At 38.5% G+C, this 13,297-nt stretch overlaps 1 protein-coding gene and 1 pseudogene across 2 annotated transcripts; both read right to left on the reverse strand.

Annotated features, from left to right (window-relative positions):
* Positions 1 to 5,259: 5,259 nt before the first annotated feature.
* On the reverse strand, positions 5,260 to 5,675 carry LOC116083651 (60S ribosomal protein L36a-like). The gene has a single exon (XM_031360421.1). The coding sequence runs from the start codon at positions 5,667 to 5,669 to the stop codon at positions 5,349 to 5,351; it is 321 nt and encodes a 106-aa protein (XP_031216281.1). The 5' UTR covers positions 5,670 to 5,675; the 3' UTR covers positions 5,260 to 5,348.
* Positions 5,676 to 6,682: 1,007 nt separating this feature from the next.
* Positions 6,683 to 10,818, reverse strand: LOC116083853 (annotated as a pseudogene). The gene is made up of 2 exons (XR_004115927.1): positions 10,776 to 10,818; positions 6,683 to 6,921 (listed from the first exon to the last, which is right to left on the reverse strand). The product of XR_004115927.1 is annotated as a metallothionein-2 pseudogene (transcript).
* Between the last annotated feature and the right edge of the window lie 2,479 nt (positions 10,819 to 13,297).

The raw sequence follows: 13,297 nt of genomic DNA on the forward strand, positions 1-13,297 counted from the left end.
AAACAATAAATTTATGAAATTCTTAGGGAAATGGATGGATCTGGAGAATATCATCCTGAGTGAGGTTTTCTCTGTGTAGCCCTGTCTGTCCTGGAACTCACTCTGTAGACGAGGTTGGCTTCAAACTCAGTAATCAGCTTGCCTCTGCCTCCCAAGTGCTGGGATTAAAGATGTGCACTGCCACTGCCCGGCCAGCCTGATATTTTATCTCTACTATTAGTTTTTTATTAAATCTTTCTTAACTTTAAATTCGGACAATGATATATTGTATACAGTCTCCAAGTTACATGATTTAACATAAATCCCTTTGTTTTCCAACAGTTTGATTGCAATAAGCATCCATAGAAGCTGTGCATTCCCAGCAGCATGCTCTTGTTAGACATGGACAGTGATAATAGACAGATGCTGCTGTAGACTCACTGGGCTGATAACTCTGGTGCTTGGCTAGGTTACTCAATTGGATTCTTTCTTGCTTATGTTATCTTCTCATCAAGGACTTATCAGAGCATACTTTTGTCTTAACTAGAGGGGTATGTTTATTAGCTATGTAAAACTTATCAGTGGTTCAGTCTCTCAGGAGCTATAATGCATTAAACTGAGCTCTAAGAGTGATCAATTCATACTGCCCCCGATCTCAGATTCATATTTGTTCTCATGGATAGTTTTTTAATCAGTGGGCTAAGCTTGCTCTCAGCTGTGGCCCTTCAATATGTTTGGATAATACAGAGTTTCTTGTCCTAGTTTCATTCAGAACACAGATTTATTTCAGTTTTATTTTCATATCAGCTATGCGCCGTGGCAACATGTACATCAACATAGCAAAAGGACAGAGAGACACAATAGGGCTTGCCTCTAGCTCCTCAGTGTACCTTTTCTTTGAAGATCAGCTCTCTTTCTTTCAGAGACATGAGTGAGTTCTGCATTTGACTTCAGTTATGTGACCACTGTGGCATCAGTGGATTTTAGTGCCATTGGAGTAGAGTGAAAGGAGCGAATGCTGTGGTTTTCTACATTCTCCATCATATTGCTGACCCGGCAGGCTTTATCAATCAAATGCACCTCACATTTTCTCAAGTTCACTCACATGTGATGTTAAACACACACACACACACACACACACACACACACACATTTAATAGCATATAAACTTTCTATAAATTTTAAAATTTCCAAGTCAAAATGGCTGCTGCTTTTTGCTTTTCAGAATATTCAGATTTTAGTTACAATAAGTAGAGATATTAATGACTACAACCTCTCTACATACATTTTGAATTTTTTAAAAAATATATTACATGAGTTCAGATGAGAGATGTTTAAAATTGTGCTTTAACTATTCATTTTCTTTTCTTTTTATGTGAGGAAGGAAATGAAAGAAATGAACTAATTAAATGTGTTTAGATGTATATCTTTTATATATTATGTTTATACATAAGATTAAGATTTCAAAGTGAAGACATTAATTTTTAAAATATAAACAGAAGAAACAAATATAGCAGCATTTAAAGGCAAATCTCAATTATGAAAGGAGTATAAAGTAATTTATGACTGAGTCTGTATTAACATCTATTATTTTAAAAAGTTGTTCTGATAACACACACACACACACACACACACAGTTCTTTCCACAGAACACAGAAAAGTAGAAGTTGATCAAGTAAAATTACATACAACAGTGTTTTATTATTTCAATAGCTTCATCACTGTCATATTCTGAAACGTAGGTCCACAGTTCACAAATTATTCAACAGAGAGTTTCTAAAATTGGACAGAATAACAGAACTTGCCAGATAACAGAATGTCTGTGTAATGTTGACTGAAATCTGTCTCCACATGATTCTACAAAAATATTTATCTAAGCATTTTGTGTCACACTATTTCTCTATATTTTTAAATGTTTTTATAGGCCAGGCATAGGGCCTGGGGAGATGGCTCAGAGTTTAAGTTTACTTATTACTACTCTTGCAGAGGACCTAGATTTTGTTCCCAGCATTTATAACCATATTCTCACTAATGTCTGCATTTCAGTTCCAGAGGATCTCGTGGATTTGGCTTAATACCACTTGTATTATGTCAATCTGGTTTCCTGAATTGCACAAGAATCCTCCTCATGTGAACACATAAGAAACTGAGGGAACCCTGCCCCAAGTTGGTTTTGATTGATAAATAAAGTTGCTGCCAGTGGCTGATGGTTGGGCAGGATGACAGAGGCAGGACTTTTAGAATTCCTGGGCAAAGGACCACAAGAGAAGGGAATTAGAAAATAATAGTTTATTGTAAGGAGCTTAAGAGAGAAAAAGAGGAAGGGCCCCTGGGAAAGGGGAGTGGAATACCAGCCAGCTGCTAGTCTAAGGACTTTTTAAAGGACTTGTAGCAGAATTTAATGAAGTATTTCTGTGTTTCATTTCAATTTTTCTGAGGATTAAACCTTCCATCTTGGAGGGGGTTCTAGGAAAGGATGTTATAAGTGAGTTGAAACAAGTAAACATTCCACCATTTGGGGAACATTATTAAGCTTAGAATGTAAAGAAGGCAACAGCTTCAGGAAGTCCTTGAAACAGAGCAGAATCACTAGATTCTCAGCATATAGAAATTGGAAGGACTACTAAGAGACATTCAGACAAGTTGGGCTCCCTGGAAAGGATATTCTCCAACTTGTTGAACTGCTTCCAGGTTGTACAATAGGATCCAAGTTTCTAAATTTACTAAGTTGTCTCAACCATGTTAGGGTGAACTTTTTGGAGTTATAAGAGTCTGTATAATTTATGTTCCTGCACATATAGAATAGTTTTTTTAATAAGAAAAATGAAACAGTGTCTTCATTTGAGTTATTATTGCTATAACATGACTGAAGCAAGTTGGAGAAGAAATGGTTTATTTAGCTTCCATGTTGCTGTTCATCACTGAAGAAAGTAAGGAACTCAAAAAGGGCAGAGACCTAGAAGTAGGAGCTGATCCAGAGGCCATGGAGGAGTGTTCTTTACTGGCTTGCTCCTCATGTTTTGCTCAGCCTGCTTTCGTATAAACCCAGGACTAACAACCCAGCAACTGGGCTCTCCCACATCAATCAATAATTTTAAAAAATGCACTATAGCTGGATCTTATGGAGGGATTTTCTCAATTCCATTTTTCCAGAAATTTCTAGGTTGTATCAAGTTGACATAAAACTATCCAGCACAAATACCACAACAACAGGAATGGCAGGTAGAAGGAGCTTGGTCTGAGTTCAGGGACTTTCATGAAGAGTTAGCTCACACCTGTTATGCAGATTTTGTTTTCAGGAGACCAGAGGACCAGCTGTGATATCACTCTACCGGATCTTGCTGGACACCTTCTGTCTGAGCTATTTAGGAAGTCTCTTCATTCTGGGTTTATAAATTACTGGAGAAATCTTGTAGGAGAAACTGTGGGTCAAGGTTTCCCTGTGTATTCTCTGATACATAAATTAGCTAGAGAAGCCTTCAGAAAATACGATGGAAACCAGAAAGACAATCCTCGTTGCATTGAAATGGTTTTGCTGATCTGGGATCCTGATCAGAGATCAGACATTTGGAAGGACCTGAATTAAAAATCACTAGAATATATTAGAAAAGAACTTCCAGGCTGAGAATAACAATTACAAAACTTGCCTTTTTACGGCACATTTGGCAGTTGTTGGAGAGCAGGTATTCAGTTGTGATGAGACCTGGTAGGTGTGAAGGTTGAAGAATAGTTGGTCAGAGAGCATTGATTTGCTTTAGCAGAAATGACAAGTTCTTTTCTTTTTATTGTGTATGAGATGAGAACTTGAGAAGCCTTTTAAAGATTTAAACAAATGAGTCAGGCATGTGTCCTTGGCATATATTCTGGCTGAATCAGGAAGGATAGGGAAGAAAACTTGAAACTAAATTTCAAAATGTTAGTGCCGTGATCTGACACTGAAGAGAGGCTATTTCTAGATCCAATGATAATTTTATTTCCTCATTCTTTCTGACCACACAGATGGAGCACATACTACTGACTTCCGAACAGATCATATGAGAGCTGCATTGATTTTGATTGTTGGTTTTAAAAGTAGTAAATTTTATTCTAATGCATACTGCCATTACATTGAAATGAAGGACTTTATAAAATACAAATATGCAATAACTTTTTAATGGCCAGGATGAAATCCAATGTTTCTGTAATGAAGAAATACTGAAAGACAAATTTCCATCACATCCATGAATTCACAGTGGCTGTAGTACTCTGCCAGATAATTGTACAAGATAAGCCAGTTAGGATTCGGGCATGGATGAGGGAGAAGATCATGATGTCCTACTCCTTCCGGAAGGTTACTGTGGTACAGAGTCAGGTAGGATACAGGAAGTGGCCCCTAATGTGTTGTCCATATTTCACTAGATGCCTCTACTCCTATGTCCATATGAAGAGCAATGATTGGAGTTAGTAAATTATGGAAAAGGACGAGTTGTAGGGAATAAACAGACATGAGAATGGGGGGATTGGGAAGAGTTTAAGGAGGAATTGCTAAACATGATCCAGTCCATTACCTATATGGGTACAATTTTCAAGTGAATAATAATAAAAAGGAACAAATTCATTTCTGCCAAAAATCCCTGAGACCAGAAGGTATTACAATGTATTTTGTATTGTCTTTTGCCATCTAGATGGGCTTTAAACAGTGATAAAATAGAATAGAAACACATTTCAGCGGTTAAGGGTCTAGAAATAAAAAAATATAGAGTGTTACTGAAACATCAACAGCAAATAATAGTGGAAATTATTGTAGCCAATCCTGGAAAATTGGGGAAATATTTACACTGTGTGTCAAAGTGACATCAAGATCTTCAATACAGAGGCCATTGGTTTATAGAAATAAAGAAAATGGTTGTAGGTAACTTTGAGTACAACCTGAAAGTTCACATATAGAACCAGACATATGGAACTTGTGGAAACAGACTCTGGGAGCTCACTAACACTTCTGAAAGACTGTTGTGTCAAAGTAATCTCAAATCAAGGACTAAAATAACTTCAGGCAGTACAGAAAGGGAAGCACTTGGGGCCACATGGTGCACGTACAGGATGCGGACTGAAGCATGTCTGACTGCAGAGAGTGTGAAACACTGCAAAGAAGCAATGCTTCTGAATCCCGAAAGCTCCAAATATTCTCTGACCCGTGGCCAGGGGAGATAATGGACTGGGGAGTTCTCTAGGGAGTGCCTCACAGTCTAATCAAGAATGCTTCTTTTTTTTTTTTTTTTTTTTTTTTTTTTTAATTTCTGAAAGTTTTCATTTATTCCCTCACAAAAGACCAACTGCAATCAAAGGGGGTAAAAGGTCAAGATTTTATTGTCTTCGTAACAAAAATCGGCTTAGAACTGGATCACTTGGCCCTTTCTCTTCTTGTCACCTCCCAATTCAAAATGCTTGCATCTCTTAATAGCCAGCATCCTCTTAGATCTGCAGTTGGGCTCAACACACTCCAGTCTCAGCACAATCTTCTTTGTAGTTTTAGCCTTTTTGCGGAAAATCGGCTTAGTCTGCCCACCATAGCCACTCTGTTTCCTGTCATAACGCCGCTTTCCCTGGGCATACAAAGAATCCTTGCCCTTCTTGTACTGTGTCACCTTGTGGGGTTGGTGCTTCCCACATTTCTTGCAGAAGCTCCGGCGGGTCTTAGGAACTTTCACCATGTTCGCAGGAGCACCAAGCTACCCAGCTCTACCTGCTTTAAGGAGAGATTCATTGTAGTGAGTGTAGCTCCAATCCACATTTTATAACACAATAGAGTTCCACATCAAAACATCTTCGTAGAACACTTAGGGCTGATTAGAAAGGAGTTGAAGAAAAATCTTATCACCTGTGGATGTCTCAGCTATTATAAGTTAACAATGCAACCCACTTATCAAGAATTCCAGTTGACACTTGTTGAAATCAACCTACAGTGCTCCCAGCATCATAATAACACAGTACTTATGATCACATATATTTGGTAACACTTGCTAATGCTAATGAAATATTATGTTACCAACCTGCTTTCATTCTACTATATCCTTTAGCATTATTTTATTCATGTACTATATAAAATGATTAAAAGAGGTATCAGGCAAGTCTTCAAGGTACCTTTTAGATGAGGGTATTGTTGCAATTGGAGATAAGCTCTGCTGGAATGCTGACACTAAGTACACTCCAGAGGGCCAACATATGTGCAGGAGTAAATGGTGGAGTATGCAGCACAATTTGAAGGAAGAGCCAACCAATGACTGGCTGAGTAGAGAGCCATACCATGACACTCCTAATGATATTCTGTTGTATTTTCAGACAGGCATGAAGCATAACTGTTATCACCCAGGAACTGAATGGAAATTGATGCAGAGACCCACTGCCCAACGTTAAATGGAGCTTGGGGAGTCTTGTGGAAGAGGGGCAGAGCATTGAGGGAGCTAGTGGTTTGAGAAGCACCAAAAGAAAACTGACAACTAACCTGAGATCCTAGAGCTCATAGAGACTGAACTGCCAACCAGAGAGCATAAAAGGGATGGACTTAGGCCCTCTGCAAATTTGTTTTTTCTTTTTCTTTTCTTTTCTTTCTTTTTTTTTAATCAAGTCAACGGCTTTTATTGTCAGTCATATGCTTTATAAAAAAAGGTGTGGAGAACGGGTCAGAGTTGTACAAAAATGGCTAGGCTCCTCTATCTTCTATTTACAGAGTTGTGGGGACGCCCCCACTTCAGGCGCAGCAGCTGCACTTGTCCAAAACCTCTTTGCAGATGCAGCCCTGGGAGCACTTCGCATAGCCCACGAGGCAGCAGGAGCAGCAGCTTTTCTTGCAGGAGGTGCATTGGCATTGTTTGTATTTGCAGGAACCGGCATAAGAGCAGGATCCATCTGAGGTACAGGAGCAGTTGGGGTCCAGCTGTACAGCTGTGTCTCTCCCTGGGATTCCTAAAGAAGGAACAGGGGCAGTTTCTAATTACATTGCCTGCCTTTGGATCCCTTTTGCTTAACTCGGCTGACTTATCTCAATAGAAGATGCAACTAGCTTAGTCTTACTGCAAATTGCCGTCCCAAGGCTGTTTGATATCCATGAAGCCTCCCCTTTTCTGAGGAGATGGGGAGGGGTAAAAGGGATTGATTGGGAGGGGAGGTAGGGGGATAATAGGAGGAGAGGAGGGAGGGAACACTTCCGTCAGTAGATAAAGTAAATAATAAATAATAAATAAACAAAAAATAAAGGTGAAGACTGCTGCTGAATATTTTGACTGTATGTAATCTGTAAGTGTGCATCTGTTCATGTTTGTCTGGGGGTTATTTTTTATTATTTTTGAACTCTAAAACATTTACGTTTCTCATTTTATAACTTTTGAGAATTTCATATACAGATACTGGATTCACATCACTTCTTTTTATGTTTTTTATCATTATCATCATCATCATTGTTATTGTTGTTGTTGTTATTTAATCTGTTTTTACAGTCCAGTTGTTATCCCCTTCCAGATCTGCCCTCTGACTGTTCCTCATCCCATTCCTCCTCTCCCATCTCCAAGAGGATGTCCCTATCTCCCCACCTGCATCCTGCCAGATCATTTCAACCCCTCATTTTCCCCTCTAATCCTCACTATTCCTCTAACTAATTCTCAAATTTGTGACCTCTACATGAAATTCTCTTCAAACCCATTCGAATAAACCTTGCTGGCTCCTATTAACCTTACTCTTATGTGTAGTTATTGGCTGACTACTTGGGATTGTGTAACCTATCAGGTAACTCATCCCTGAAGAAGGTGATTAATTCTCCCATTTTAGTCACCATTATTTCCTGTAGCTCTTCAACTGGGGTAAGGCCTCGTAAGTCTTCTACTCACATTTGGATGCCAACTGATGTTATTGTGTAATTATTTTCTGGGTGCTTATTTATTGTTCAAAATATCATGGATGCAGCTCCATGTCATATGAAAAAGATACTATCCCACAGTAGCCATCTAGGTCTTCTGGTTACTACAGTCTTTCTGCCCTGCCCTTCTATGATATCCTCTGACACTTAGATGTTGTCTCAGTCAGGGTTTCTATTCCTTCACAAGCATCATGACCAAGACGCAAGTTGGGGAGGAAAAGGTTTATTTAGCTTACTTGCACATGCTGTTGGTCACCAGAGGAAGTCAAGACTGGCACTCAAGCAGGTCAGGAAGCAGGAGCTGATGCAGAGGCCATGGAGAGATGTTCCATGCTGGCTTGCTTCCCCTGGCTTGCTCAGCCTGCTCTCTTATAGAACCCAAGACTTCCAGCCCAGTGATGGCACCACCCACAAAGGGCCCTACCCCCTTGATCACTAATTGAGAAAATGTCCCAAAGCTGGATCTCATGGAGGCACTTCCCCAACTGAAACTCCCTTCTCTGTGATAACTCCAGCCTGTGTCAAGTTGACACACAATACCAGCCAGTACAATTGGCCCCTTGTCAACTTGACACACAAACACATCACTATTAAGCCTCAACCCTTAGTTTCTTATTCATCCCCAAGATCTAAAGTCCCACAGTCTTTACATATTAAAAGTTCAATTAATTTAAAATGTCCAATATCTTTTAAAATTCAAAGTCTCTTAACTGTGAGCTCCACTAAAATACATTCTCCCTTCAAGAGGGAAAAATATCAGGGCACAGTCACAATCAAAAGCAAAACCAATGTCTGGGATCCAACTCATGATCTTCTGGGCTCCTCCAAGGGCTTGGGTCACTTCTCCAACTCTGCCCTTTGTAGCACACATCTTTCTTCTAGGCTCCAGATGCCTGTACTCCACTGCTGCTGCTGTCCTTGGTGGTCATTGCATGGTATTGGCATTCCCAAAACACTGCTGTGACTAGGCTTTACCAATAGCCTCTCACAGACTGTCTTCATGGTGCCAAGCCTCAACTCCTTTGCATGACACCTTCAGTCCTGGGCCATCAATTGCAAACTGAGGCTGCACCTTCACCAATGGCCTTCCATGGCCTCTCAGTGTGTCGAGCATCAGCTGCTCTTCATGACCCCTTCATGCCTTCAAAACCAGTACCACCTGGGTGACTCTTACACATTACCAAGTCCTGCTGCAGCACAAGGTACAACCTTGGCTATCCCTGGAACATAGTCTCTTTGCTCTCAAAAAAACACTTCCCAGAAGATGTCACCTCAATGATGTTGGTCTCTTCTTAATCACCACTAATTTCTTAGCTCCAGCTAACCAGCATCAATAGTCCCAGTAATGCAAAGTTTTAACTTTAGTAGTTCTGGTATCTTGTTAATCACAGCTGATACTTCAGCCCCAGCTAACCAGAACCACAGAATCTTCACATTCAAAACAACATGGCCCTGATAAGAGTCTTTAATCTTCCCTCTGAAATTTCACAAGCCAAGTCTCCATCTTCTGCACTGTTCTCAACATGATCTTCCAAGCTCCTACACAACATCCCATAGAACTCTTAACAACTAATGACTTTTCTAGCTCAAAGTTCCAAAGTCCTTCCACAATCCTCCCCAAAACATGGTCAGGTTGTCACAGGAATACCCCACTATGCTGGTACCAATTTGTCTTAGTCAGGGTTTATATTCCTGTACAAACATCATGACCATGAAGCAAGTTGGGGAGGAAAGGGTTTATTTAGCTTACTTCCACATTGCTGTTGATCACCCGAGGAAGTCAGGACTGGAACTCAAGCAAACTAGTAAGAAACATCTCTCCATGGACTCTGCCTTGGCTCCTGCTTCCTGACCTGCTTGAGTGGAAGAGAAGCATCTTCATGCTCACTCACACACAGCCTGTTGTTGTTTGTGGATACAATTTTACTAACTTGTTGAGATTTCAAGATGTGGCAGTTACAATAACTACAATGTTTAATACCAATTATTGTTTTCAGTATGTATTATGTTTTGTAATATTAAACTAAGGACAAGGCTTGCTTTCAACATGGCTCAGCAAAACTTGCCAGATGACATCATTTCAGTTCCTGGGACTCACACAATAGAAAGAATAACCTAACTGTCCCCTGACCTTCATCCATGTCATCCATGTACATATATATATACATGGTTACCTAAAAAACAGAGGAACAAATGGACAAACAAGTATGATCAGGGTAAACATTTATGTAAGGAAATCTTTAGCAGTAGATTAGTTGTGTTGTTGCTAAGAATAATTTAAAGATTCAGCATATCTGGTATTACCAAGCTAAAAAAGAAACAAATGTATTCACTATATTTTTATTTCTCTAAAAAGAATGTTGCCTTACTTTTGTGCACTGGATATTGTTTTATTATTATTTCTCTAATTGAAGAGAAACAGAACGTGAAACCATAACGACTGATTTTCTTGTGCTCATTTATTATGAAGCTGCCTAATAATGCTGATGCAGATATATTTAAATAAATGACAATCAGTTACTGCCTATTCCAGTAGAGTCACAACACAGATAAATCAGTTTCATCAGTTTTAATGTCATCAGTAATTAAATTATTTTATGAAAGTATTTCCCATTCATTAGAGGAATATATTATTCATATGTGCATATATGTGCATATATATAATTTATTATTCATTTACATATTAATACTTATATTTATAACTTAAAACTAATTTATTAGATTCCAGAACTAAGCATGAGAAACTACAACAAAGTCATGTCAAGAAAAGATAAAGACATATTGTCTCACATTTTTATCACTAGGAGTCTAAGTTCAAGTTCCAGAATAGTCATGCTTTCTCTGAAAACTGAAACAGTGGCTTTTTCTTGCTCTCCTATGGCATCTATTGATATTTGGATGTCTGTACTTTCCTTGCCTTGCAACTGCAGCACCCGGGTCTCTGTTATCATTATCTCATGGCATCAAATGCCTGCAGCCTTTCATTCAGTACTCTTGTCAGAATATCAGTCAGAAAGCACTAATGGCTCACCTTACTCCAAAAATGATCTGACCTTATATAAACTAATTACAATCTCAACGGACATGTTTCAAATCAAGTCATATTGTGAAATACTCAAAATTAGGATAGTAACCTGCCTTTGGGGGAACATTTATATTCTATAAGCTATTTCATTTTAAATTAATAGAATCAATTGCAGAATAACTGAAATTGTTATTTGTCCATTTGCTTTGAGAATATCATAAATTTGGTTGGTAAATATACTCATACTTTAGCGATCACAAAATGTTACTAGTAGTTAGCAGAAATGCTGACAGACTCAGTCTCTGCTGCATAAAACTGGACCAAGTGCAGGGAATGAGCACCAAAACTTAAGGAAATAGAAAGTCACATTTTAAGGAAGAATGTGTTGTTTGTCACATCCACAAACAGAAGGTGAAAACACCTGGATCCTCGGGCCATGTATCTATGATTAATTCCTTCTCCCTCTTTCTCCCTATCAGCTGAACTTACCACCCACTTCAGGAAAGGAAGAGCATGTCTTCTAAACATAGTCCAAGATCCAAGAGCAGGTGAAGCTCCATTGTGTTCACCTTACTGCCACTCAAAATATCTTTCAAAGCACCAATATATGACTACCTATGTCTAGAATATACTTGGCCCAAAAATCTTTGTCAAAGTATGACTACCCATTTTTTATGTTATGTCTGTTCCTCACCTATACCCAATGATTTTCTGTTCTGTGTGTACCTCACCCACATCCAGTGAACAGAAATGTGCTCTCATACTTTTCTTTATTTTTCTTTTTGATGCTGTTTACTTTTCTTTGGGAGGGGCAGGTTATAGGTGGGTGTTTTGTTTTGTTTTTAGTTTCTTTGTTTGCCTTTACTTTTATTTGTGAGCTTCTCTCCGGAGCATGCCTTCACTTGACTTTTATCATGGGTTTGAGGCATCAGTCCATGACATAACTATGCCCATATCAAACAAACATTCCCTCAGGAATTTATCCATTACTTACTTATTTACTGGAGGCTTCCTCTATTATCCACAGTTTTCAACACTGAAAATCTGTAAGAAGAGAAGTGTGACATGAGGTTGTTGTTTTAGTAATAAGCACTTGAATCCGGGAACTGGCCTCTATGCTGTTGATAGAGGGCCTATGAAACCCCTCTAGTAGGTCAGTACTTGTATCATCTTGTTATATTATATATTATATTATTTAATCACATTTGTCCAATAATTTGAGCAATTAAGGTTAAAAATAGACAATAGCAGCTGGGCAGTGGTGGCACATAACTTCAATCCCAGCACTTTGGAGGCAGAGGCAGGTGGATCTTTGAGTTAGAGACCAGCCTGGTCTACAGAGTGAGTTCCAGGACAGTTAAGACTACACAGAGAAACTGTGTGTGGAAAAACAAAACAAAACAAAAAAAGACAACAGCATTTGTGTTTATTAGGATCATAGACAATGTTTATTTCTTCCGTTTCTATACAAATGTCTAAGAGCATGAGGAATTTTACTCTTCATTATATTACCTGTTTTACTGGAAAAATTTATTCTATATAAAGAAAACATTTCAAATATCCATAAACTCCACTACTAATCCACCATAAATACATTTGTTTTGGAAAGAAAGTTAATTGAAGAAAAATTTAGGGGGTAGCTTACAGAACTTCATAATATTTAACTTTAGTTTTCTAAACTTGCATTTCAATATTGATAAATTTGCTTATATAAAACAAGTGTATGTCTTAAGGACAGTCAGAAGAAAGAAGCATAACATATCTCAACCCCAGTTTCTTTCTGTTTTATTGCAAGTGAAGCCTCACGCACCTGTCCTTTTACAGAGAGCCTCGGCAGCCACCAAACCTGTTTATATTACCGTGTCTCTCCTTCCTCTCCATAAACCTTTCCAGGAGGGTGAATGTACATTTTAGTTTTATTAGGTCATAAAACTTGGTGCAATACATTTCATCCTTTTATGAATTGTCTTGAGAACAGTTTAATTGTGTTTCATTGTGCCTTGGTGTCAGATCTGTTCTTTTATGAGCTAGTCTGCAAACCTCACTCATTACTCTTCTCAGTTTCTCAGCTAATGAGCAACAGTGTATTTCTCGAGATCTTTGTGAATCTGAGAGCTGTAAATTCCTTGCTAGTGTGCTTAGTCTGCATGTGTTAAATACATATTTCAAACTCATACTTCTGATTGCTTGTTTCATTTTGCCATATAGTGCATAATCTGCTGTGATAAATTTCTTCATCTGTTTTTCTTTGTCTGAAAGACTATACAGCAATTAAATGTACAGTTGTTTTTAATGGAAAATATGTATTCATTTACAAAACTAAGAAAACTCTGTCTTTAATAGTCAACATTATGGAATTTTATCATTCCTAGTTGAAAGTAAATGTCTCCTATGGGAAGCAGACT

The sequence above is a fragment of the Mastomys coucha genome, unplaced genomic scaffold (assembly GCF_008632895.1).
Source record: "Mastomys coucha isolate ucsf_1 unplaced genomic scaffold, UCSF_Mcou_1 pScaffold8, whole genome shotgun sequence".
Lineage (NCBI taxonomy): Eukaryota > Metazoa > Chordata > Mammalia > Rodentia > Muridae > Mastomys > Mastomys coucha.

Bases quoted from the DNA above. Each gene is read 5' to 3' on its own strand.
- LOC116083651 (XM_031360421.1), bottom strand. From the start codon at position 5,669: ATGGTGAAAGTTCCTAAGACCCGCCGGAGCTTCTGCAAGAAATGTGGG.